This window comes from Genypterus blacodes, unplaced genomic scaffold (genome assembly GCF_046128005.1).
Source record: "Genypterus blacodes isolate CSIRO-AG114 ecotype Tasmania unplaced genomic scaffold, CSIRO-AGI_Gbla_v1 ptg000067l_1, whole genome shotgun sequence".
Taxonomy (NCBI): Eukaryota; Metazoa; Chordata; class Actinopteri; order Ophidiiformes; family Ophidiidae; genus Genypterus; species Genypterus blacodes.
This window is the reverse complement of record NW_027466879.1, coordinates 9,244,483-9,271,613: the sequence shown is the minus strand read 5'-3', so window position 1 is coordinate 9,271,613 and position 27,131 is coordinate 9,244,483. Positions and strand designations below refer to the sequence as shown.

General features: G+C 43.5%; 1 protein-coding gene across 2 annotated transcripts in view; it reads left to right on the top strand.

The window, feature by feature from the left end:
• Positions 1-27,131, top strand: part of lrp4 (low density lipoprotein receptor-related protein 4) — a 103,210-nt gene that overhangs the window by 34,347 nt on the left and 41,732 nt on the right. For both annotated transcript variants that reach the window (XM_076155579.1, XM_076155578.1), the window contains exon 2: positions 16,283-16,429. In XM_076155579.1, coding sequence (XP_076011694.1) covers positions 16,283-16,429 — 147 coding nt within the window. The remainder of the gene's footprint in view (positions 1-16,282; positions 16,430-27,131) is intronic.

The following is a 27,131-nucleotide window of genomic DNA, read 5'->3' as shown; positions in this document are numbered from 1 at the left end:
GGTTAAGATCTAAACTCCGAGGGTAGAATTACGACGTGCTTCAATCATTGCAGATTTTCCAAATGAAACTTTGATGAGCACCGGGCTTCTGAGTCTTGATGATCCATTAGCAGTCGTCATAACATTAAACCATAATTGCTCCCCAGCCAAATGGGGTCTAAACACACTTTTGCAGCCCGACATGTTGTGAAGGCTTTAAGTAGCACAGATTGACAGTTAATACTTATAAATTATATAACATCATTATAAAAAAATCATTATGATTTTCTTTAACTGTAAGGTTTATTAGGCTTACAGAGTGGGCTGCTTACCTTTTGTTTGCTGTGGAAAGTTCTCAGATAAAAAAAGATAGTCTCTGCATCACATGAGCCAAATCTGCAATCCCTGTGTTTGTGTTTGTGTTTCTGAAAGTGTAACAGCAAATGTCAGTAACAAGGCATTCACTGAAGTATTTGTTTGTTGTCCACCGATATCAATAAAGACCTACTTTTTGGCTGACAGGACTTTGTTCAGCTGAAGGCGTCGGTGCAGGAAATGTTCTGGCACATGTCGAGCAAATGTGTGGATACTGTTGATGCCTGTGAGGTTTGCTCATGGACTCTTGGGAAATATATTAGAATAGAAACAGATAAACATTTTGCTTTCTGTGTCATCTTTAAAAGCTTTCCTACCCAAGTACTGGATTACATATCTGGTAACCCCTGTGTGTTTTGACTTTCCCTATTACGCAGAGGATGGATTGTGTGCTCCATAGCAACAAAACCAGTTAGTGGTGGCGGCCTATAATTAGCCTTAGTGAAGCTGTACTTGTGCATCCCACACACACACTAGAACAACTTTACTTGGACTTTGCTTTGCCTCTCATTTGGAGAGCAGCAAAATGACTGAACTGTTGTCTAATCCAACCTGGAGTGACTTGTTTATGGTTTCTATTATCTTAGTCATGTCATCATCTGAATTACATGTTGTTTTTACACTAACATAGTTTGAGAAGCCTGTCATTACATTGATTCAGAGTAGTCAAAGAACAGAGTTGCACCTTTTGTTGTTCAGACTTCAGTCACTGCATGGGAATATGTTGCAGCTCCAAAGCCTCAAGCTCGGTACAAGACAGAAGCTAGTCTCCATTTCATGTTAAAACTGCGACAAAAAGCCCCAGATAGTGGCTAACCTGCAGCGTGTTCACGTCACTGCCGCTATTTTTGTTTGTGCACCTGTGAGACACATTCCAGCTCCGACTCCACTAATCACACACGGCAGGATAAAATTGGTGTTGTTCTGATACTCTTGGTGCGGGTCCCCTGAACATATGCTAGTTTGCTCAAATGATCAATCAGCAGGACAAGCGTCTGACTCTGCAAAAGCCTGTAATTTCCTATAACACAGCACATCTCTGCCCTTTCTTTGCATTTGTGTTGTCTCCTTCCTCAAACACACACAATTGGTTTGTATTGATTTCGTGATTCCCAGATGACTCATCTTCTCACTCTGGCAGGAAAGGCTTCCTTCAGTTGTCCTGTCCGACTCTTGCTGATGCTTGTCAAGGTGTAAAGTTCTCTATGGCCTTCTCGGTCCAGAGGAAAAGAAGCCCCTGATAGTTAAAGGGAAAGATAAAGTGTATTCTTTCTTTAAGTGGAATGACAAAGAATGCTCTTATTGGGGCTGCGGCTGGCAAGAGGTGTGCTGTGGCAGCCCAGAGGAGCATTTGGCCTTCCCCAAGTGTTTTGTAAGCATTTGACAGGTGAAATAGTGTGGGAACTGTGGGGAGTGTTGCTTTAAAATGCTTTTTGTTGCGCTTGTCGGGATGTGGAGGTGCCTGGTGAATGCTCAATAGCTCCGTAGGAACCGCTGGTGAATGGTGGAGTGGTGGGGGGAAAATGGCTTCCTGCTAAAGCTGTCGAGGCTCCTCCTGTGCCGACTCCAGCATAGCCCTCTCCTTTTGGGGGCCCTAAGTGAGATTTCGCTTTTGGGGCCCCTTAAAAACTAATCTGTTTGGCATCAGCTCAAACTGTTTTTGACAAAACAATACTTAGCCCTCTATGAACATACTGATTCAGATGTCTTGTTTGTAACTGTAGTGGAATTGCTTTTCTTCCCTGTTTTCCTTTGAGAATGAATGAAATAAAAAGTTGCATCATGGTAAACTGGGCTTTGTAGTGTGAAATGGTGATTTCATTATGATATTAAGCACAAATGCACTTGCCCACAGGAAGGTCATTGATGTATACATACTGTGTCTTCCCAACTGTAGACACCCAAAGACGTGTTCAGGAAGAGTTCAGATCAGTGTGCTTAGCTTGTTTCTGGACTACATGACCCGATGTTCAGAGGAGCTTGCTTGTTCTTCTCAAAGCCAGTTTACTCTCCAACTTCCTCTGCCTGTGGGAAGAAACGTGTTGCACATTCCCTGTAATTGGCACCAAGTTGTCTTGCTGTCTGCACTCATTTTCATTGTTTCCAGTGTTTGCTTCCATGTGTTGTGGAAATCTCACATGGTGTACGGTAAATGAAACTCAGTCGTAATTTTGTTCCTGACAAATATGCAATTAATCAGACGAAGTAATTGCTTTGTCCACTCACTCAGAGTTCGGTCCAAAGCCCTCAGGCAGCAGAGATCCAGCAGAGCCTTTTGTAGGTTGGGGGTGCAGATGGAAAGATAGTTGGTGTAATGCATGGAGGTTGTGGGGGAGTCGCCCACGTTTTGATGATTTGGGCAATAGGAGGGTCAAACAGGGTCCTGAGAACCCGGAGAAATGTGGGGCACTATGTGCGCCTCTTCTGCTTGATTCAAACACTTTGTCTTACTTTTTCCAAAAAGGAAGATATGAAGAAAAATGGATGGGAAACTAAGCAAGGCACTTTGAGTTAAGACAAACGAGAGCAGGGAGGAATGGATGAGAGAAAATGTTTATGTTGAAGGAAATGGCAATATTGGGTGGATAAAGGAATGTGGGTTTTGCGGGAATAGCTTGTGGTTGCTTTTAGAGACGGAGAAAGTTAGGCAGAGAGGGATTGTTCAGAGCCAGCGCTTGGCGAGGGCCATTGTTCATCCTTTCCTTTTGAGCTGAAGGAGACAGGAGAGTTTCACACGCCACTCGCAGGCATCCTGCTGGGCAGCCCCGGAAGGGGGCTTTTGCTGCCGGTAAAGAAGGATCGGCCATAGGGATAAATTACTTTGAATGGAGGGGTCTGTGTTTGCCGTTTTCTCCTCTTTTCTAAAAGAATCCACAGAGGGAAAGAATTCAACCACAGGTTGTCCGCTTGGGTTCTGGAATGGTTTTGCCTTCCAAGTCACCAATTTAACATCCATCTGCCCCCACCACCCTCCACACTCTCCACTCCCACCTCCTCTGGAATGCTCTAGGGTTTTGATGTGCTGTATGGATGAGGGTGTGTGTCTCCTATGAGGTTTCATAACACCAGGGTGTGCGTGTGTCTGTATTATATTAATTACCTTTGAACTAAAGCCTTTATGTTGTCCTTAATGACCCCTTTGAAAAATGCCTTTGTCTTGAAAACAGCTTTGACCTTTTGACATTACAAATAAATATATGTCATGTCGAGTTACAGTCTGTTTATTTCTGTCTAGTTTGAATGATTAGATGAATGAATCACTCCTTTATTGCCAAGACCATTGCAGAGTGGGACTTGAAAACATAAACATGAAAAAAACACATATGCCAGCAAATTAAGGCTGAAGTACTGGCTGACTACTCAAGTACATGGCATTTTCACATTCAACACGCAGGTCAAAGGTCAAGGGTGATAACGTTCACAGTATCTTACATCTCAATGCCAGTGACCAATGTCTAGCTCGTTTAAAGACTGAATAACATCCACGTCCACACAGAATACCTTCATCCCTCAGATGCAGCGATCGATGAACGTGGTCAGTCAACCATCAGCTTTCACATTCAGGCTGTATTTATTCTGACCGTGAGTGTCTCACTGCAGGAACAGAGCCTTTTCTATAGGGTGGAGCACAAAAATCAGCGGACAGCGCTGGTGATATATTGTTTTCATTGCAATCTTTACTGTACCTTAGCTTGCTTGAACTCCATTACTGCCAGAGTTCACAAAGTTCATGCCTCAAATAACAACGCTTTTGTGAAGTGTGTTGGATAATATGTTTCGGAGGGATTAAGGACTTGGGATTGAGAAATGCTTTGATGGGAAAACTCATATAAAGTTGCTGGCGGTATTTTTAACAAAAGACCTGACACCCCTTCATTCCATTGGGCAGTCAAGAAAAAAGTATAAACGCATTTACCTTCTGCGTCAGATAAAGCGTCATTAGGAGCCTCGCTATCCATCCTGATGATGTCTGTGATTGCTGGAGGGCTGAGGCCACACTATTAGTAGGTTCCTCCCCCTCCCTGTGCGGCGTGACAGAACTGAACGAGTGTGTGTACTTGGATGTCAAGTCGGCCTTTGTGACTTTGGCCTTGTTTCAGTTGGACTTGTGTATCCAGAAAGAGGACAGTCCTGTCAGCCATCAGACACAGTGTATCTGTCTGCTGCCCGAGTGTGTTTTCACATGCTTGAGTATGTGAGTGTGTGCGCTCTGCGTGTAGTCAGCAGCTGGTCATAAAGGACTGATGTTGGATTTGGATGTAGAAAAGGGGAGAGATCAGTAAACAGAATCTGGCAAAAGTTCTCGCTTGGAGATCGGGAGTTTACAAGCCTGGTTTTTGCCCCAGATTCCCAAGCATGGAGGAGGTTGTAGCTCCAGCCTAGCCCAACTCCAGCTCCCCCCCTCTTGTGCTGCGTCAGTAAGACCTTTACGATACTAGATATTACATGGCAGGACCTTGGTGCCTGCTCTCCTCATCCAGTCAGAGCCCATAAAGTGTGTTACAGCTCGCCCGCATGGAATAATCTCCTCTTATTACGCTTCTCCTTTCATTGCGAGTTCACATTCAACGGAGCTGCTAAAACTGACCTGGCTCCCAGTGCTGCCACAAGGGATACACAGGAACGCTGGACTTGCTCGTTACAAAACACGGCCATCCTGGAATTTGCCTTTCACTACCTTTACTAGTTTCCTTTGGCTTGGTTTGAGATTGATTGCGACCTGCTTGACACCAGAAAAAATATTGAAATTTTACACAATGTGACCAGTAAAATATGCAATTGAGCTCAACAATCCAAGACTCTCTTATTCATATTTCATTCAGTTTTGTCTCTGTGGAGAAAAAGCCACTCTATTTATTTACAAGATTTAAGACTTACAAGAGTTAAACCTGTGCAAATATTTTAATTTATGAGGACACATTAAAACTTGTCAAGAGGGAACATTTTTGCGGAGTTATGCAGTGCAGCTCAAGCTCAACAATCGGCTTTTGTGAGAATGGAATTGTAGCTTTTTCAATAGTTGATAGTGAAAACACCTTTCAGGTTGTTGGAGAGAAGGATTTGATGCCAGCTTTTTTTTTTTTTTTTTTTTTTTTAAAAGCCATTTGCCTCAGTTTGATTTGTAACCTGAAATGGATTTCAGTCTGTCGGCATGCAGCAGACGATCGATGAAGCCCAAGGAGAGGCGCGGATCTCCGGGGGGGCTTCAGTTGCAGGGGAGGGTCTCTAGTCTGAAAGTTTGGCTCAGACGGGAGGCTCGTGTAGCACACACACACACTCTGACTCCACTGGGCCTCATGCTCAAGTGGACCTGATCCAGACTATACAGTTACACATATCCAGAGTGAAAACCTAATATTTGTGTAGACGTCCTGCTGGAAATGTAAAGGAAGCCACACACACACACAGTGATTAAGATCCACCTGAGCCTGGACCCCCACACTCTGTGTGTGTGTGTGTGTGTGTCTGTGCAGGTTCTGGTTCAAGCACTGGGATGTTAACATTCCTGTTGGGTCTGCTAATTTCATTTTAGTTGCCCAAGTCCCACGGATTTTACAACCCTTGATTTGTCTCCACAGAACAATAGCTGTTTAGAGCTGTGGAGGGTCGTTCAGTTTGACTTTATTGGACATTTCTGAGGTTTGCATCTTGTTGTGCTGTTGGATTCAGTTTTTTTCTGCTATAAAAGCCTTGGCTGAGCAAAATGTTTCATTGTAGGAAGAAAGAAGACAAACTCGAAACTCAGTGGCGTCGTCCCAATTCTAAGTAGGTTTTTAGGACATGGCGTGTTGAGCTGCTGTTGATGGACAGTCGTCTCCCTCGAGCAGGGTGTCAAATTTTAGTACTTCACAAATACTCCAGAGTATAGAAAATAAGAAGTTGATCCCTCCGGTGTTAATTTACGGGTTGCACAAAGAGTAAATCTCCTGTAATCCTGGTTGTTAAACTGAATTATCTTAAACTACAGTGTTTTTTAACACCATTTAACTTGATTTCTTTGAATCTTTAACTCTAAAACTATCATCAAGGAACTGGTAATAACAGAGGCTTCAGTTGAGAGTATTGATTTGGAAAATGATCAGTCACTGAGCACAAATTGTGGAAAGCAAGAAAACACAAGAAACATTTAAACAACAAATTACAAACAAGCAATTACACAAAAATTATTTAAATAGAAAATCACTTATTCTACAGAAGAGTGCAGGTTTGTATGGGGAGGAGCTGCATTTTGTGTGTTTGGATGACAGATTGCAGATATGCCATCAGCCTTGTTTGTGCATATGAATTTGGCCCAATTTGCCTGCTCTTAGTGCTTACATGTTTACGATGCATAATGAATAACTAGAATGTGCCTTTCAGATGTCTTCACACTTTCAACTAGAAATGCTATTCAATCTTTAATGGAGTCGGAGACATTCAGGTATTTCATAATCGCTCTGATTTTTACATCGCTCACAGTTTTCATCAGTTCCATGTGAGACGCCTGTTATTTTGCTTATCAGAGTTTTTAAAGCCCTGCTTCATATTACCAGTATGTACTGCACTGTCCAGTCCAGGGTCTCTGATGGGTGTTTTAAAGGTTTAAAGGAGGATGGGGAGGGGGCTGGCTGGTGGGAGTCAGGTAGCCAAAGAGACAATCTGTGGATTAGAGCGAGCTTGTACACCAAGTGCTCACTCAGCACATAACCCAGCAAGTCCAGTGTTCACAGCCAGAGGCAGAATAACCCGGAGGCCCACAGTGTGTTTACACTGCCAGCTCTGTCTCTCGGCCTCTCCCTCTCTCTGTCTCTCTCTCTCTATCTGTCTCTCTCTGCCTCTGAATCTCTCTCTCTGTCTGTCTTTGTCTCTCTCTGAATCCGTCTGAATCTCCCTCTCTACATACACATGTCAAAACAAAATGCCATATTTTCAGTGACAATATTCCCGATACCTAAGAAAAAATGAATGAAAGGTTTGACACTCTGATTGAATAGCTTTTCATTAACAAATCACACACAGAATTCAGTCTCTCTCTGTCTGTCTCTCTCTCTCTGTCCCTGTCTCTCTGTCCTTCTCTGCAGCCTCAGCAACAGTAGAACAAACACCACATTTTATCTCTCCTTCTGTTTCTCGCTCTCTGTCCTCTCCTCCTTTCAGACTCCATACAGAGCACTTTGCTTTCGAAAAGCCACACTTCATAAAAACACCATGGGAGTCCTCCCACACAGGCTCATGACAGCCAGACCTCGAGCTCTTCATCGCTCCTGCATACGCTCTATCGGCTCGTATTCAGCCTCTGGAACACGTTTGGGATCTTTATCCCTTTTTTTTTCTTTTCTCGTCACTTCACATCCTTTTCTGAGCAACATTTTTTATCTTCTCTCCTCTGTGTGTGAGCCCATCTACTCATACCAAGGTTGTTCAATCCTACAAATGTTTATCCAACACTAAAAACAGAGAAAATGATTCTGGCATCAATGTTTGACTGTAATAATAATAAATAATTCCCTCATTTATATACACAGGACACACGCACACACGCACACACGCAAGCACACACAAAGCCACATAAGTACAGACTGCAGAGGCCAAAGTCATCACAAAGGGCTGACAGTTGTGGAAAATGAAACGTTGTACGACCCACTTGCCCATCTCCCCTCCTTAACCCATGAGGTGCCAGTAACCAGGCTGCAAAGCGCGACACACATCCAAACACCAATTCAGTCTGGAATAGAGTTTTAAAATCATTTTCACACAGAACTAGGTTGCATCTGTCAAGACAGTTACGGTATAACTGTATAACACATTTACCATTAGTATTCAGTGTTTGCATACTGGTGGAAAAGTCAGTTTGTACAATTTCTAAGCTGTATAATTAGAAGAAAGAAGGGACCTCATGCAATCGAGATCTGGCGACCACCCCCCGGGATTTGATCTGTTAATTGCCAGAAAGAGTTTCATAGACCAAGAAATGGGCTGAGAGTACAATATTTGTAGGGGGGGTTTATCGTAATAAGTGGTTAATAAAGTACAGTAGCATCAGATTGCACAGAGTCAGAGTCCCACACTGGAAAGCTTCACTGAGAAGTAGAAGCACCTAAAGTGGCAGTAGTCCTGAGTGAAGTCTAGAGTGTGTGTGTGTGTGTGTGTGTGTGTGTGTGTGTGTGTGGGTGTGTGGGTGTGTGTGGGTGTGTGGGTGTGTGTGTGTGTGTGGGTGTGTGTGTGTGTGGGTGTGTGTGTGGGTGTGTGTGGGTGTGTGTGTGTTTCGGGATCGACTGTTCTGTTTTGTTTTGGAGGCACTACGTCCCTACTTACGTTTTTAGCTCGCTTTGACCGTAGAAAATTCCTGAAGTAATGACGTTTACACTGAGATTTGTGGGATTAAGTGGGATTATCTGAAAAGTCTTCGGGATTTCTCACTTGTTAAAACAGATTGGAATATTGCTTATGGCATTTTTCTGCCCCCTTATCTTTTGTTTTGACAGGGACCGTGTGTACCCCCCTAACCCACCACCACCCCCTCCTCCACTAGGCCACATGCCCATCCAGTAGCCGCCCACTCATCCCGGGCCAAGTCAGTGTTATCTTTGAACTGACTTCAGAGAGCTTCTGCTGGCCAGCCACTGACGATGACATGGTGTGTGTGTGTGTGTGTGTGTGTGTGTGTGTGTGTGTGTGTGTGTGTGTGTGTGTGTGTGTGTGTGTGTGTGTGTGTGTGTGTGTGTGTGTGTGTGTGTGTGTGTGTGTGTGTGTGTGTGTGTGTGTGTGTGTGTGTGTGTGTGTGTGTGTGTGTGTGTGTGTGTGTGTGTGTGTGCGTACTGTACACAGCTTCATCGTGGCAGCAGTATCCTTTCATTTTACCCAGCGTGTTTGATCTCTCCGCCTGTATATTTTTAACCCTCAGCAGTAAGATGATGGTATATACCCTGCAGTGTGTAATTATGCTGTTTTCACTCAATTCCGAGGTACTAAAAAAACGTTTACTCCCACATGTTCCTGGGTCACGCTTAGTTAATAGGTTATGGCAGAGCTGTATCCAAGTACTCATGCTGTACTAAATATTCCTATTTTAGAGAACTTCTGCTCTTTCTCAACTATGTTTTTGTTCACACATAGACACACACACACACTGTCCTGCTGTGTTGTGTTCTAAGAAAGTGATTGAGCACTGTGGTGTGATAAGACTGGAGCTTTAATGAAAGTCTGAGATGAGCAGGCGTGAAAAGAACCCTGCTGCTGACCAAATGCTGCTCATATCATAGACCTCGTGTGTGTGTGTGTGTGGTGTGTGTGTGTGTGTGTGTGTGTGTGTGTGTGTGTGTGTGTGTGTGTGTGTGTGTGTGTGTGTGTGTGTGTGTGTGTGTGTGTGTGTGTGTGTGTGTGTGTGTGTGTGTGTGTGTGTGTGTGTGTGTGTGTGTGTGTGTGTGTGTGTGTACCAGGAGGATGAGCGTGTGATCATTTTTGACACAAACGGTTAAATGTAGCCCAAATGACATACTGTATAATTTGTAAGTACTATTATAATATTCTAACTTTTATTCCACCACATTTATTCAATGGCTGTATTCACTATAGTTCATCTTGAACACATGAAAGCTGCTTGTTTTCCTCCTCCCTTTCTTTCCTCCTCAGCTCTGAGTTCTTTACTTTTTTCATGGTGTTTGTTTCTTTCCTTCTTTCATTAATCTGATCTGAGTGGAGGCTCATAGACTCATCGCTCACTCGACGTCTTTTCTTCCCCTTTTTCTTTCCCTCTTCACATCTTCCTTTTTCTTGCATTCATTCTTCTTCTCAGATTTCATTCTTAGACACAAATGAAAGCATGGCACTGGTGGAAGTTCAATGACAGTGAAAGGAAAGAACTTTCTTCCTCTACTTTTGATATTTGAGTGCAAATTACTAATAGTACATGTTTACTTTAAACTTTTGTAGTACTTACATCATGTTAGTCTTGTGCTTTCTGTTCATATTTGCCCGAGCACGTATGCGAGTATATGAGTGTTTGAAGAGTTCAAAAGCAAGAGTTGTATCTTTTTCCCATCATGGAGCAACATGTGCTGCTGTGGTTTGGCTCGCTCCGACCTATGACGGGTAAATTAGTAGGTGGAGATGAGCCGGTGGAGAGGCAGGATGAGCCGTTTGGCATCTGATGTTAAGTCACCGTAACCCCAAACGATGGCAACCGCAGAGAATTCAGTGAATGTCCCCTTTGAGTGCTGCAGCATCCTGAGAACTTCCATATGTGCCGACGGATGGAAATATGGAGATAGCAGAGAAGTCTGGGAAACGGATAGAGTGTGATCATTAAGCAAGTCCATTTTGAGGCGAGCTTCAAATCATCAGAGATCAGTTTGATGTCACAGAGCAGTTTTTAAGCTGCTGGGTCATGTCCTAGTCAAGTCTCAAGTCTTTCTAAGAAAAGGCAGAGGCAAGTTTGAAGTTGTTTGAGACCCGTTGGAGTAAAGGCCGGTGGACAGTATGCAGAAGCAGCAGGAAACCCCTATTGCACCAGCAGGTTTGCAGGGTCCTGCTTTGTTGCTGAATCGTGTGCCCGGTGCTCTGACTTCCTCTTTGCGTCGTTAAGAATGTAAAGTATCGGCGTGCAGTACTTTTAGCAGTGTGGTCACGTTTCTCTTCGTTGTATTCACTTTGAAATGACCCACGCGCAAAATCAACAAAATCTGTGTGTGATAAACTAGGAAGAAGATGGAAGTGACACGATCTAATGTGCAAGGTTGGTTGCATCACATTTAAATGCGTTTGTTTTTCCTGCAAAATAACTCTGATAAGCCACTCTGCGCTTTAATAAAAGGTATTTTGGTATTCAGTCTCACACATCCCGCTGTGTGTTCATGTCCCCTCAATATTCCTGCGCTCTGTGGGCCTGATGGAGTTTGAAAACCTTTTCTTTCTTGTAATAAGCAGGCAGAATAAGCTGATGAAGCCTTTCTTGTTTTTGTTGATTCAGTGGCCACTGTCCTAATTTTGCTAGTTAAGGGAGATGTAAGACGTTCAGTAATTGCACCTGCCTTTGTTTTAAGTGGTTTTGCGTGTAGATGGATATGGGATGATTATGGTATGAAGTATTTTCTAAGATAGAAGTCCCTTGCTTATTGTATTTTGCATTTGTTTAGCATCATTGCCATTTTTGTTGTGAATTCAACTAGAGTTCAAAGTTAAAAGGTTTGTGTAAAGTTAGTATTCTACGGTTTTGTTGGCATTTTTGTTCCAGTTGCTTTTTTCTTGGTTATTAATTACATAAATTAATATTTTGTGTGACACCATTTTCGGTACAAGCTCAATCCCACAAACCGCCCGGCATAAACCTGACCAACCTACAGCAGTTAACCACCAAAAACCCGGCTGTACCAACTAAACCCAGTTGGAACCTACCACGTCGTAGGGGTAACTTCACGTCAGACTACCAGGTGGCATTCAACCTCAGAATGTGCCGTTGTTAGAATGATGAGTATAGAGACTTGAGGGCAGTCCGATGAGGCCAAAAAACACAATGGAAACCCAGGCTGAAGAGCGGGTGGCCACAGTCTGAATGATGTCAAAAGGCTGCCAGTTAATTAAGCGTGGACCTCCCTGGAGACTACCTGGAGGGTCGGATCTCCGTCTTTTCTTCCCTGTGTGAGCTTGACACTATAAGAAGTGATAAGCGGGAAACTGGGACAGAATAAATGAACCATCTGACAACGGACAAGAGAGAGAGAATGAGTGGAGGCCTTTTGTTCCTTTCTTACTCTCTCACTCTTCCGCTCCTGGTGTCGAGCTATAAAAGCATCGCTGCGGAAAAGACAGCTGCGTCCCAGCATGTCGACAACTGTTCAGCCTCAAAAACATCTCTAGCCTGCATTCAGCGGCGTCGAGCACCGCGCAATCAGGACGGACACAACTGGCGTCCCACCTCGCAGTCGGACAACAAGCGCTTGTCTTTCATCACTTCTCGCCGTGGAGTGCTGACTGCACATGACGCTAGGGTCACGAACACGCGCTGAGAGCTGTTCAACTACAATAACTTAATTCACCCATTTGTTTTTATTCAAGTGAAAGGTTTTCTGTCGGCTATATAAATTGGTGACAAACAAAGGATTAATGCAAAATGATTGAAGGCTCAAATATTTCAATTTTCATCAAAAGGTTTGAGAGATAAAATATAATGGTAGTGAACAATTGTTAAAAATCCATTGATTTAGTCCATTCATATAAAACTGAAGCCAATTTTAAAATCGCCGATTAACTTTTAATTTAATTAAAAAGTTTCTTCTTTCAAACACATTTTACATTGTTATGAGAGGTTTAAAGGGCTTTTGAAGTATAAAATTAAAAGGCTCTCTTGGTTAGTTGGTTGGTTGGTTGGTTTGGGCGTTATAGCTCAAGCTAAATTACTTGACAGGCCAATAAAATAAACCTTAAATTACATCACTCATGCCAGTGAGGGTAGCCTGAGGGCAACATTCAGGGTTTTACTTTGGTCTGTTAAGGATCAAATTCAGTTGTTTGAGCCTTTAAAGTGGCTTTTTCCTGCCACAGCTCACCTTAATCTCAATATATAAGGTTTAAGGGAGGTTTCAGGTATCCATTGATGACTTCTGTTGGCTTGCTAGGTGGTGGAAACAGCTTTTGGTTGCTGACTGCTGTAGGTGGGTACAGGGTTAGGTGTGATGGTGGTTTTTGTGGTGATGATCTGTTTACCTTCGGGGGAAAGTGGGGGGGACCACCTGTCTCGATCTGGACACATCCTGTTTAGACAGTTAGAGACACAGTAACTAGCGACGGCGGTCCTTTGGTGGTCTGTGTTTTCTTTTCTCTGCTGGAGGTTTGTTTCCACTCTCGGCTCACACGTTGACTTCTGGCAGCTGTAGGCGAAAAGTAATACATGCAGGAAGTAAAAGTTTGGCTTTAAGACCTTCTCGCTGTTGGTTTAATGAGGATATTTGAAACGTGGTACGGCTAAAATGCAGCCGCCAACCAACATCACCTGGACCGACCAATGGTGGACGGAGCGCTCAAACAAAAAAGTTCTCCATTATATGTAAACAAGTTGAGAATCAAAAGTTGAAATGCTCACTGAAGTTAGTTAGTTTTCAAAAATCAAGCATCTTGAGTGTGGGAGATCTTCAATTTTTACAGGAAGAAAAACATGAAGACCCTGCTGAAGATGAGTTAAGAGGTCACGAGATCGACTCTACCATGTGATCTGCTCATGAAACAACATGCGTAAGCGATTCCCATAACAACCAGCATGTGATCCACTATCTGCTAGATGCATCAGTGGCTTTGTCATGCTGGCTCTTCTGAACTGCCCGTAAGCTGTCATGCCCGACTGCAGCTGTATTGTGTGTGTGTGTGTGTGTGTGTGTGTGTGTGTGTGTGTGTGTGTGTGTGTGTGTGTGTGTGTGTGTGTGTGTGTGTGTGTGTGTGTGTGTGTGTGTGTGTGTGTGTGTGTGTGTGTGTTCCTGCATCATAACAAAGCAGTGTGTTCAAGGCACTTCAGGTTTGGATCCAGCAAAGGAACCAAGAGGTTCCTCCACAAAGTTCCTTGCTTGCATTTCCACCAGCTTCAAGCGTCTTGGTGTTTTTAGTGTGGCAAGAGAGAGTAGAGTTACATTACAACTCAACATTTCTCTGGATCTCCTCATCTGCCTGAATATAGGGGCCGACCCTCCTCATCAGCTCTTAAGTTTTCAATCTCGATAAGACTTGAAGCTTTCCTGTTGCTGCTTCACTGTGTCTCGTCTCTCCAATCTAGGAGCTACTTATGGTTCCAATACCAAAATGGGTCCTGGTTCCTTTGTAGGAAAGCAGGTTTTCAGTGCAAACGAATATGGCACAGAAACACATTTGCAAAATTGTTTGTATTCTATTGTGTCCCTCTTATCTTAATGATGAGATAGACTTCTGTAATGTATTGCTGGAACATAATGGAATGAATTACGAGTTGCTGCAGTTCCCGATGAAGGAATGATACACTGTTAGTCGACAAATTTGAATTGCACAAGAGGATATTAGCAAATTAGTGTAGATTAGGAAATGAGATTAAATTTCACAGGCTTTATTTGACCTTTTAAGGGCAGTTTGGCCCTAAGCCTTTTCTAGTTCATTTGTGACTGTGGTCTGCATGTACATACATATACTCTATGTGCAGTTGGGTATATTATGGTTTCCTCCTAAGCCTTGGACGTTTCCTTGGCTCTGCTCTAAGCCAGTGGCCTCTGCTTTTTAAAGCATGTTTGACAAATGCACAGCCTGTGATGTGGCTTCATGTGACAAGACTACTGCTGCAGCTCACAAACGGAGTTCTAATTTAGGCCAACACGAACCCACAAGCTGAAATGTGAGCATGCACACACACATGCACGCACAAACTCACATATGTAGAGTGTTACAATTTCACTGCCTCACCCTGCAGCCGTGCAGGGTGAGGCATTGAAAAAACTTTGATCATGACTGAAATGCTTTGATAGTGATTATCACAAAAGAACAGTGTCATTTGATACTGTAAAGCAAAGAGTAAATGCCTCATGATTTTTATTTTGAAAAGTTTGTTGTATGGAGATCAAAAGTCACAGAATTAGCAGCCAGTTGAGGATCTTTGTTACGTGTAATCCCTGTTTCCCCCAAGGACTCCAGTGTGAATGGAGAGATTAATACTGTACATTCAAATCAATGGAAGCAGCAGTTAAAAAACATGGTTCAGGGATTTCTGTAAACCCAGAACCTCTTCAAGGACCCCTAGAATCTTCTGAAGGACCCCAGAACATGTTTAGTTGCCCCTTCAGTTACCCCTCTTCAAGGACTCCTACAACACTCTTAAGGACCTTAAGCAGCCTGTAGAACATTCTCAATGACCTTAGTGGCTCCTCTGGGATTTCTCTTCGGCTCCTCTGGGATTTCTCCTCAAATCCTCTGAGAATGTCTACAGGCATCCCTAGAATCTCCTCAGTGGCTCTTGGGAGGATCTAGCAACCTCCCCAAAAATGAAACGCCTGGCTGTGGTCTGGTTAACATTCTGTCCTTGTGATTATTTTTTCAAAGAAACAATATCAGTTTGCAAGAAAGGTGATTTGTTCTTACTTTATTCTGACATTGTGGCAGCATGGCCTCTCCGTTTCCCTCCCCTCAGTGGAGAGATTTCTGGAAATGAAGGGAGGGGGGTGAGGAAAAAAGCAGGGAAGAGGAGAGAGAAAAGAGGGGAAGTGTGAAGAGGTGACAGTAGAAGGAAGAACGGAGACGAAGAGAGAGAGTGAAAGAGGGAAATGAAAAGAAAGAGGCCATTAATTTAGTGCTTTGGGAGGGATCTGAAGGTTACTGAGCTTTCTTTGCCAGGCCCTCCTGGGCTGACTGATGCCTTTGTGAGGAGGCCAGGAACCACACACACACACACACTCTCTCTCTCTCGGACTCACTCAAATACACACACACCCACACACACACACAGCACACATTAATGGCCTTCAAAGTGGGAGCAAAATGGGAAAGCTTTATTTCTTGTCTGTAGTGGACATGATTTGCTGTGATGTGACTGAAGATGTGATGAGCAGAGTGAACTTACACATTACGTTTGCGTGTCTCATATCTACGCACACACACACACACACACACAGACAGAGCAACACTGAAACTACCTTCATATGACAATGATGATATTATATATTCTCTCCTTCAATCGCAAGAAGGAGGCTGATTTAATGGAAACATTTATATGAAGATCAGACTTCTTTAATGCTACCAAACAATCTGCAACTCCAGCAGAAAACATTAATCTCACCCTCTCTTTCACACACACAAAGAGATGCACTCATCCTGTGACATTGCAAAGCTTTATGGAGTTTACTCGATTTTTATGGTATTTGGAATCTTTGACAACCCACCCAACAGAGTGAATAAAAAAAAAGGTATCACCTCTAACCCTCTGTTCCCTCTCTCTGTGTGTTTGTAGGTGTGCAGAGCAGCGCTGAGTGTTCCTGTGGGAGGAATCACTTCACCTGTGCGGTCAGTGCGTTCGGGGAGTGTACCTGCATCCCTGCTCAGTGGCAGTGCGACGGAGACAACGACTGCGGCGACCACAGCGACGAGGACGGATGCAGTGAGTTTACGTCTTCGGCTGTCTTTCCTTCCTCTGGTGGTGTCCTGGGACAGAGTCCAGATTTTGCTGCAGGGGATTAATGGTTCATGTCCGGAGCTTGACCACATTCAGTGAGGCAGAATGCAGCAGGAAGGGTTGGAGTGTTCTAAGTGCATATACAGAGCAGAGAAGATGCTCATGAGGTTAATTTTGTTGATTTAGAATTCCACTTACGAAATTTGGAACATTTTATTCCCAAATTAAATGGAAAGCTCCACAGAGAAGTTGTGTTTTGAAGATGTTGAGGCTTCAGTCGTGCAATGTCATGTTTGGGTTTTCTTCTTTGGTTGAAGTTGATGTTTTCAGGAACAAAACCAGTTTTCTAGCCTTTAAAGCCTCTCACCCATACGGAAACATTTTCCTCCGTTATACTCTTCAGACAGACCGGTGATACTCGCAAGCTGTTTTTGTTTTTTGTTCCTTATTGTAACAGAGGCAGATGAGACCTCTTTACTGCTGGTTCAATGCCCCCAAATCAGTCAAAACTCCTCCACAATATTCAATATCCCAAGATAGATGTAGCAGAAGAAAGTTTGGACGTAAAGAATAAACCTCCTTTGATTTACCACTGTCACATGTGCTCTTGAGCCAGGCACTTAACCCTGTGCTGTGTGTAAAGCCGTTGTGTGAAACAGAGTTTTGCCGAACGGCTCCAAGTATGCACAAGAGGATTTTCCGTGCATAAACAAGAGAAGGAATATAATTGGACACATATGGATCCCATCATCACCCAGTGAAACAGGGAGCAGCTCGGTGTTTGCACTTGGCTCGGGTTTTTGCCCCGTGCAGATTATGCTCCAGTGACTTTTTGGCAGCCTGCGTTTTCTGGCAGTGGAGTCAGACGGCGGAGCGTTTTCCTCGTGTCTGAGATCCTCACTGCTCCTCTTTTACACGTCTGTGTATCGACAAATGAAACGCGAGGGTTCTATTCCTCCTTCTTCTCCGGACTATCTGATAGAGCAGAGGAGCAAATGCTGCCCTTTTGTTTGACACATCCTAAAACCTGTTTGAGTGTGTGTGTGTCTGTGTCTCTGTGTTGATATTCTTCCTCCATCAGTCTTCCTCTGTCACATTAAGGGATGCTAAGTGTTATTGATCTCCGGCCCAGTTGAATGTTCAGTGAGTCTGATCGCCACGAATCGATCGGCGCTATGTTACTCATTTAAGCAGACGCGTGGAAGCAGCTGACAGATATCACAGGCGTCTGGCTGGACCTTCCTAATCCATTAGTACTGTCTGATCGATCCGAAGCTCCGTCGCTCTGCAGTCCTCTTGGAATCGCTCCAGTAAATCTCTTAATAGCTGAGCTCATATCAAGCAGATGCGTGTTGTTTTAGTGGCGGGCTATTAAACTATACAGCGTTCAGTGATCACATCAGATAAAACGTACTGTGCTGCTGCCTGGATGTGCTTCATCAAACTCATGAGCATCTTCACTGCGGTTGCGAAGATCAACGGTCCCATTCAGAAGCTTCAGTTTCTGGTCCGTTAACCACCCACGTACTCTATATGTCAACCCATTCTAACCTAAGAGGAAGTGAAGCTTGAAGCTCAGGTAGTCGGTATCGCCAATCAAACAATGGACTGAAATGGCCAGCTTTGTGTATTTGTGAGGCAGTGGCTCAGTGGGTAGTGCTTCCGCTTGGGAACCGGAGGGTCGCCAGTTCGAGCCCCTGCCGAGGTGCCCCTGAGCAAGGCACCGAACCCTCAATTGCTACCCCCTCTGCGAAGGGTGGTAATGTAAGTCGCTTTGGATAAAAGAGTCTGCCAAATGATCGTAATGTAACGTTGTGTACATCAGACTATTGAAAAGTAATGAATTACAGTACTACAACTACTGTTATTGAGTGAGTGTGTGTGTGTGTCATGGAGACCATGTGATGCCGCTTCTATTATACTGATTGAATCAACAGAGCTGGATCATAAAAACGGGGAGAATCTTTATGGATTTTAATGACGTTCCGCAAACACGGTGAACAATTGAATTTATGGAGGTGTTTCAATGAAAAGAGAAACACTGCCTGAGAGACGGAACAGTTTTCTACAATTCAGCAGGAAAGAAAAGTGTACGTGTGTGACCATGAGAGCCGTGAGAGATACACAAGGACACGGAGAGAGAAGAATCCACCATTAAAACAGATTGTAGCTGTGTAGATTGTGGCATTCAGGCTTTTGAACACATTTGAAATACACACGCACACACACACACACACTACTAAGACACTCTAATGTCCTGATATCCCCATGAGGAGCCAGGCTCAATTTATACCAATTTACCAATTTCCAGAGGAGGCACAATTCTCAGCCACCGCACACAGCAATGCCTGTGTGTGTAAGTGAGTGTGTGAGAGACAGAGAGAGATAGAAAGGTTCACGAGAGTAGTAGAGGAGCCAAAAGTGGCCAACTTTGTCTATGAAGATATCTAAACCTCTGATCTAATTATGATGTGGAATCCATGTAAAAAAAAGTGTGTGTGTGTGTGTGTGTGTGTGTGTGTGTGTGTGTGTGTGTGTGTGTGTGTGTGTGTGTGTGTGTGTGTTAACCCAGATAAAGTTTCATGGCTGCTCAGAGAATATCAAGACAGGGCAGAAAAGTGGAGGAGGAGCAGGGGAGATGATGCATGAATTGTTGTGTATGGACATCTCTGTGTGTGTGTGTGATAAACTATATGAGGTAGTGAATGTCAGCATAGAACCTGAATCCTGCTGGAAAGGAGTGGTTTTGGATGGGGACATGGTAAGGAGGACAGGGAGGAAATGGACTTTGCAGCTGCATGTGTGTCTTTATAGGGGACCACACTGGTTAGGGGGGGGGGCATAAATCTGCCTCCTCTAAATATCCATTACAGGTCAAGGTTTTAGCTTTTCTCTCTATATATGTTGTTATTTTCCCCTCTTTTTATGGTGTAATATAGAAGGGAGACTACGCTGGCAACACCTCTGAGTTCAAAGGAAATGCGTCTTAACCGCTTAGTGTCAAGGACGTCATCGGCAAAGAAGCTTTACGACAAGGCCCGTCTGTTTGGACACTGCTATCAACTGTCCCAAATGGTCTACGGATGTTCAACAAGCAAAGAGAAAGAAAAGTGAGGGAGTGAAGTGAAGATCTCTCGATGTTCTCTGTTTCATCAGGAATTAACAGAAACATGCCATTGGCGTTCCCATCCTGTATCTCCGATGTATCTATGAGTGTGTCGTGTTAATTGGACATGCTTGCTTGCGTCGTCACACCTCACTGAGCCGGTGAGCAAGAAGAACGCATTCCACGGTCGCCCTTCACAAGGACACTCGGATAATTAGCCTGGACAAAATTTAGTGAGGACGTAAATCAAAAGATGCTTCATCAAATTAACAACATTCTCTTCTTCATCGATGCAGCGGATGGAATGAAAAGCACTTAGAGAGTTGGAAGTGAGGCCAATATGTGAGACACGCAGCGTACATGTTTATGTTCTTGGCCGTCAACTCCACATTCATAAAATCTCACAAGCAGTCGCAAGGTTACGCTCCCTTTGTGAATGCTGTTCCTATGGAAACGTCGGTGTGTGTGCTCGTTGTGCGGGAGTGGACCGAAGGCTGCGTAGACACCGGAGATGAAAGGAAGAGGAGCCAAGGTGCAGTGAGTCAGAGGTTTTTGTCAAACCTCTCACTTGTATGTTTCCATTGGTTTTGACATAATGAAGGAGGAATTGGCAGCAACAGCCTACAGTCACTAATTAGAGCAATCGGTCTGTAAGAAACAGGAGCAGATTTGAGGATAGAATCATTATTGCAGTGATTCCCTGAGAGCCACAGAGCCTGATGTGTGTTTTCTTCTTATCTAAATATTGCATGATTACAAAGAGCGTCATTTTCACATTGGAACCCTACCTTTGCATCTGTTTTGTGTCAAACTGCCAATGGAAACACTGCTTCTGTCACTGCGTACGATCCCCTCTTGATCACACTGAGATTTGATTGACCACATTTGTTGCAGATCAAACCTGACTTAAATTCGGGAGTCAACATAGGAATTAACTCCAAAATATCCAAAGTAGGAACAGCGAGTTCAGCCCTTATGTACTCTCTTGTGAAGATTATGGAATTAGATCAAGTGACATGTAAAGAGTGAGATGCACCAAAGCCTCACCACCACACACACACACACACACGCACACACACAACAGCCGGGAGAGGATTTCTCTGGATCTCCTCGTACCTTCTTGTCAGTCCGCAGTTTGGTTTTGGTTTTCCTCTTCAAATCTCTCATTCCCTTGCCTGCTTGGGGCTGGGGAAGCTCGCATCTGAACACATCAGGGGTGTTCGCTCTGGCAAGCTGCACACAGCAGTTCCTGAATGATGGGAGGACCTCCCCTGGAGCAACGGCTAAAAATGCTTCACAAAGTGTTTTTCCTGTACAAAATGGGTCCCGGTTCCTTGGTGCAGGATAATGGAACATCCTTGACTAAAACTGTAGCTTTTTGAAAACCACGATATCAAACGAGGTTAACAGCGTAATTAATATTCTCTCTTCGGTCTTTCATCTCTTTATCTAATCTGGATCTGTTTTCCAAATCTTCTCGCCTCTAATTTCCAGACAACAGAATTTATTAATCCAGACACATTAATGCATGATGAGCATGAGCAGATAAGACAGGACGACCTTGGATGCCTCATACATCTCTTTTAAACTCCTGTGTTATTTTTCTTCCATTGTCTCCTCACCTCCTTCGCTCTGTTTTTGGATCAGCTTCATGGTTATTTCTTTCCTTGCTCTTCGCTTACATTGAAGTGAACGCAAGCAGACACACACACACACAGCTGGCATCCCGCTGAGTTAAAAGGGCTGAGGTTGTGAAACAGTAAATGCTTTCGGCCAGAGTGAGGGGGCGGAGAGAGAGACGAGATGGTTATGAAGGAAGGAGAAGTAGGTGTGTGTGCCTGTGTGTGTGTGTGTGTGTGTGGTGGGACTGGGGGTCGTCTGTGATGAAATGGAAGAGGAGGAATTTCCCTTGTGTGTGATTGAAATCACTGCTTGAAGTTTGGCCGTTCTCATATTGCCACACACCAGTTTGTGATGTTTGGGAAATGGATGGATGCACACACGCACTGTACACGAGAGCACACACACACACACACAGAGACCACTGACTTGAGGATTGTGTGCATTGGATGCTTTCCAGGATATCTCTGAGTTATTCCTCATTTTTATTCTTGGGGAAGCAATTTATTTCCTTCAGAACTTTTAAAGCGTTATAATGTGTGCGCAAGGAAGTCAGGTTGTAAAACTCGAGGCTTGATTTTGTGTAACCTGGCATCGTGTGTTTCCTGGATTACTGGCTCATCGTAACTGGATAAATTTGCCAACATTCTTCCCAATATGACCTTTTTTGTGAAAACACTGCAGGGGTTGTGGGGGGGAAATGTCAAGCTCCTGCAAATGTCAAGTTCAGCTTGATCTGCCCTCAAACAGCAAGTGGTCGTGCAGCATCAAAGTCTGTGACGTTTGGGCGATGGCAATATTTTAACATTTGTTTGGTACAGTTGTTTTTTTACAGTTTGACACTAGGCTGGATCTCTTCACAGTTAGTTTAGAGTTGGACTTATTTCGATGGTAACGCTGAACACAAACTCAAGGTCCCAAAACTAAAAAGGTGAGATCAGTCCTCACAGTAAAAGTCTTGAAATTCATCCAGGTTCTGACAAGGACGTCAGCACGGACACACAAAATAAGATGCTGCCCCCCCCTCAGTTATCTTAATCCACCACGTTCTGCAGTTCCAGCCAATCAGGCAGCAGCTGTGACAGCGGGAGTCCAGCTGAGCCGAAAAAGCAGAGGGAAGATTAGGACCCCATTCCCTCCTTCTCTGTGTATCTCTCTCTCTCCATTCCATCATCCCGTCCTCCCTCCCATATCTCTCTCTCCTTTCATCATTCGTCTCTGTGCCCTCTTACCACAGGAAACCTGAACACCGGCTCACTTTATGTTTCATTTTACTTTCTCATTTATTTCTCACCATGTGGCTGAATACACCTCTTTCGCTCTGTCTCTCTCTCTGTCTCTCTCTCAATCTCTATGTGGAGGTTTGCGATTGGGTGTCAGCTGTATTCAAGCTGATGGTGGTATGTCCATCTTTTGTGAAAAAGCCACAAACACGACTGATGCAGGTCTTAAATGTAACGGTTCCTTCCATGGACCACACTCGACCTGTCCAACAAGTTCCCCGAAAATTGGTTCTCAACTTTTCAAGGAATCCTCCTGCCAAATGTGAAGAATACCTCGTCATCTCTACACATTCCTCCCATCATGCAATTCATTTAGAGCAGATACACTCGGGCACGGACCATCATTATTCCATGTTCTAATAGCTGCTCCAGCACTGTTCTTCCTGTTTTCACGTTGTCGCTCCCACCTGACCAATGAGCAGAACCGTCAAATTCACACAGTAAACCATCACAGGCATTTAACCATAGCTGTTGCTTGTGTGCCGAGCCATTAGCATAATCCTCCTCCTCCTCCTCCTCCTCCTCCTCCTCCTCTCTTTCACCATCCCATGCTTGCCTCCTTCTCCCTTTTCTCGCACGCTCTTTCGTCTTCCCCCCGCCCCCTTCCTAAATATTTACTCCACGCTCAATAAGGGAGTGAAGGACACTTGCTCCCACAGAAGAAGCTGTGATTAGAGGCCAAGTGAGGGCACACAAAGAGACCGAAATAGGAAAAACAGACAAAGAGCTCATTGCTTTGGGGCCTGGCTTTGGCGTCTTTTTAAACCTTGTACAAGCTTGTTTGAGAGGGTTTTACATGAGCTCTGTGTGTAATTAAACACAGCTGAGCTGACGGGCTGCTCGGGCTTTAAAGCTGCAATGTGGAACACTTTAGTGTCCGAATATTATTGTCAAATGACTTGTGGTGCCTCGGTCAAATTACAGTAAATAAACCAGCACACAGTAGAGAGGATTTTGTTGAGTTTTTTTGTCTTTACTGTAGAGGGGAGACGTGTTTTCTTCTGCTGGTTTTTCATTCCTTCCAGTGTGATAGCGGCTTCTTTTTTTTTTGCCATAAAGCGTTCCACAGAGGAGGGAAGTACAGCTACTAAAGCACTAAAGAGTCTCTGTAGACTTTCAAAATATCTGTGCTTCATTTTAGGTTGGAGATATTGCGTATTATAATCCACTTTACTTACTGAAGTTGCTTTGCGGAGTTGCATTTTACTTTCAACATCAGATAAACTCATAAAATACCTTTTATCTTTCCTTTTTTTAGCTGAGCCCGAAACAATGAAATTCCACAGTTTAGATATGAGGTTTTTACAGACAAAAAACCTTTTCCTCTCATTTTGGTATGTCGGCAGTTCTTGCATTTGGATCTCTGATTGTGTCTTTGATTTGTCACAATCTTTTCATAGAATCCACAATTATTCCTAGTTGCTTTACTCATTTGTCACTGAGTGTCTGTTGAACATGCAGAAGGTGTGTTTGTCTTGAACGCTTTGATGTGCTGTCTGATTTCTGTTTTAGAGAAATTCATGTTACGCCAACTCAGTCAAATAGTGCACAAAGAAAGCATTGTAGCGAGCGTTTACCTCTTGATGTGTGGAGCTATTGTTGATGAAACAAATTCACATCAGCAGGGTAACGACCCAAACTGGATTTACTGTTCACGGCTGACAAGCACCAAAAGGTCAGTTGTGAAAAAGACCTCCTGAGCCAGTCATCTTCCTCATTCCTCATACAGTGTTTCTAATGTTGGATGGTTCTGTAATGAAGAAATGTATTGTGGCTTACCTGATGACACGTTGAGCATGTTGCTGATTGTGACATGTTCACATCTAAAGTCACATAGCCAGACAGACAACCACAGCTGTGTTCGCCTCGCTTGAGTTGGTTTGGTGTCCACGTGTGTGTGCTTGTGTATCAGCTGATCTGTCTTATAACTTCTAAAAACATTGCAATTATGTGAAATAAATGCTGCAGGGCTGCAGTGACACACAGACTGAAAATATCACTCTTGCCAGTGGCGACACAGTACGTAACCATCTGGTCAGATAGCTATTACATTTTAGTCATGGTCTCCAGAGAATGAGCAGACCTGAAAAGTTCACCAGCACACAAAAAGAGGCTAAAAGCTTTAAATGATGCATTAATGCATTCATTCTAACTCGCTGAAATTTATTTTAGACTTTTATCCACATTTTATTTGCAGGTAATTTTTCGATTTTTCTTACCCACCTGAGCCCCAATCCAGCAGGGATTCTATCTTACAAAATGCATTGAATTGCTTTCACCTGTTCACCCAAGTTGCCAAGCACCTGGGATATCAGGTGAAAACAAATAACGACATGGCAGGACAGAAATCCTTGAGTATCAGGCCTCATGTGGGACCGGGTTGGACACCCGTATTCTATGCCCTGACCTCAAGTGCCAACGTGAGACTTACAATATTCATTTCTCCAAACAAATCTCAAAATATAAAATTAACTGAGCACATGTTCCCCTTTCGTTTTTGATTCTCTGAGCTTCCCTGTTGCACCATTGCCTACACTTTCCTCCCAAAATTATAAATCAATTACCAGGGTTCCTTGAAAAGGGCTAGGGCTTTTCTTGGTTCCCAGAGGGTGAATGCTTGTTGAACTCATTCATGCTCTCATTAGGAAGAATACATTGGACTTTTGTCCGGCACCGTCCTCATGACAAATCGTACATTTTTTTTGTCTTACTCATGGTAATTCTGCAAGAACAGCTAAATCACTGCTTTGAGCGTGTCATTATTTTGGCTGTCATCATGAATAGCAACCTCGAGGGTGACTTTAGATGTCTACGCTTAAATAAAGTGGGGTTTGAGCGTTTTCTTGTAGCCCGGTTCATCCATCTTTTTTCACATTCTGGGACTCGGGGTCGTCTCCTCCCGTCTGACAAAGTTTGCTTTTGTTGGTTGACTTTTCAAGCACTTTCTTTGACTAATACATCCTGTTTCATGCAAAAGCAATTATTCTTGGCCAGCAACTCGTCGAGCACCTCGGCTATAATCTGTTACAGAGATGGATTACCTGCTGTGGGTGAGTCTCCAAAGGGAGAGCAAGGTAACACTAGGGAAGCAATAACCTCATTCAGCCTGTGACAAACAGTGTATAATGTCATCATTAGGTCATATTAGATGATTCCCTGTCATCTTGGCACTTAAGGAGGAACTGTGTGGGCTGTGTGTGCCTGAAAGAAGCCACTCAAGTCTTTCTCTGTGGATGTCATGGTCTGAGGAGAGATTTGTCATGGCAACGAGCGAATCTTTCCACATTAATCTACCGTGATGGACAGTAAAATGCCTTGTGATGATTGCGTCATTGCAAAACGTTGCACTCGGCATTTGGGAGGCAGATGGTGCAAAGTTGAACAAGTCGGTAATGGTTTACCGAGAGTCACACCTTCAGACTTTTTGCCATTAAAGCGGAAATATTAATCAGACACACACACCACATTCTTATTTTCATTGATCCTTGCGATTCTTCCGTGCCATAACACCTCTGTGCACACTGATTAAAAACTGACTATTAGGTGCTCTTCTCTCTTTACAGCCCTCAACCCAAAAGTCTGCTGAGATTTTTGCTTGCCAAACCCTCATCATCTAACCAGGTCAAAATAACAATATTTTTTATAAATTGTTTTTGTAATTTGCCTCTCTAGACCCAAGCACTACATATAACAACTAAAATTAAGAACTAAAATTACTCTTTGAGGGGATTTAGCAAAATAGAGCTGGGTAATATTTTCATTCAACATCAAGCTAATGATGATTTTATGTTTCCAAGATCCATTAGAGTTAATAGACCAAATTAGTTTTACTTGATTGACCAAACAGTTGCCTCTGCCTGACTGTCGATAACTTTCTTTTTCACTGTATTCTTAGTAATGTTTTTGTCATTGTTCAACCTTTTATTAGCACTGTACAAGTACAAAAAGACCAAGACTGTAGGATTCTGTGGAAAATGCAGTTTACAGAACAAGACACAAAAACTAGTAATTAAAAAGTAAAACAGATGTAACAGCTAGAGCTTGTCCAGGAACTCTCAGAGACAGGTAGAGCAGTTGTGAAAAATGTATTATTATTATTTTTGCTCATGCTCAGCTAAATATAGAACTAATGTTAAGTATGCATGCATTACACTGGCAGAAACATGAATATTAAACAGACAAATCTGAATTCAAAACCATCGTTGAAGGACTGCAACCAGAAAGATGAATTTGCAACTGACCAGGTCAGTGTGTTAAACAGTAGACAGACTGCATGTGCTCTGCATTTAGGTCATGATGCTTTTTCTGAGTCTCGGAACAAGTTTAAACTTGACATTGCGGTACGCTTGGGATGGTTTCCCATTCAGTGGAGCAGTGGATGGTGACCAGTGCTGCTTCTAAGGCGAGACTGGACTGTTATTGGAGGTCTGTTGACTGTCGATGTGGACAAGGACAGAGAGAGAAAGCCCATCACACAGGCTAGTGGCTCTAGTGCTGCCAAGAAAAACTCTGCTGGCAGCACAACTTCGCTCCAATAGACTGAAATGTGCGTCGGGCTACCAACCAATCTGCCAAGAATCAGATAAGCCGCCTCTGTCAGGAGCGCTCAGGAAAAAAATATAGACAGACCGAGAAAGGGAGGTGAGATTTAGACACATGAGAAGGACAGAGGGAGTTT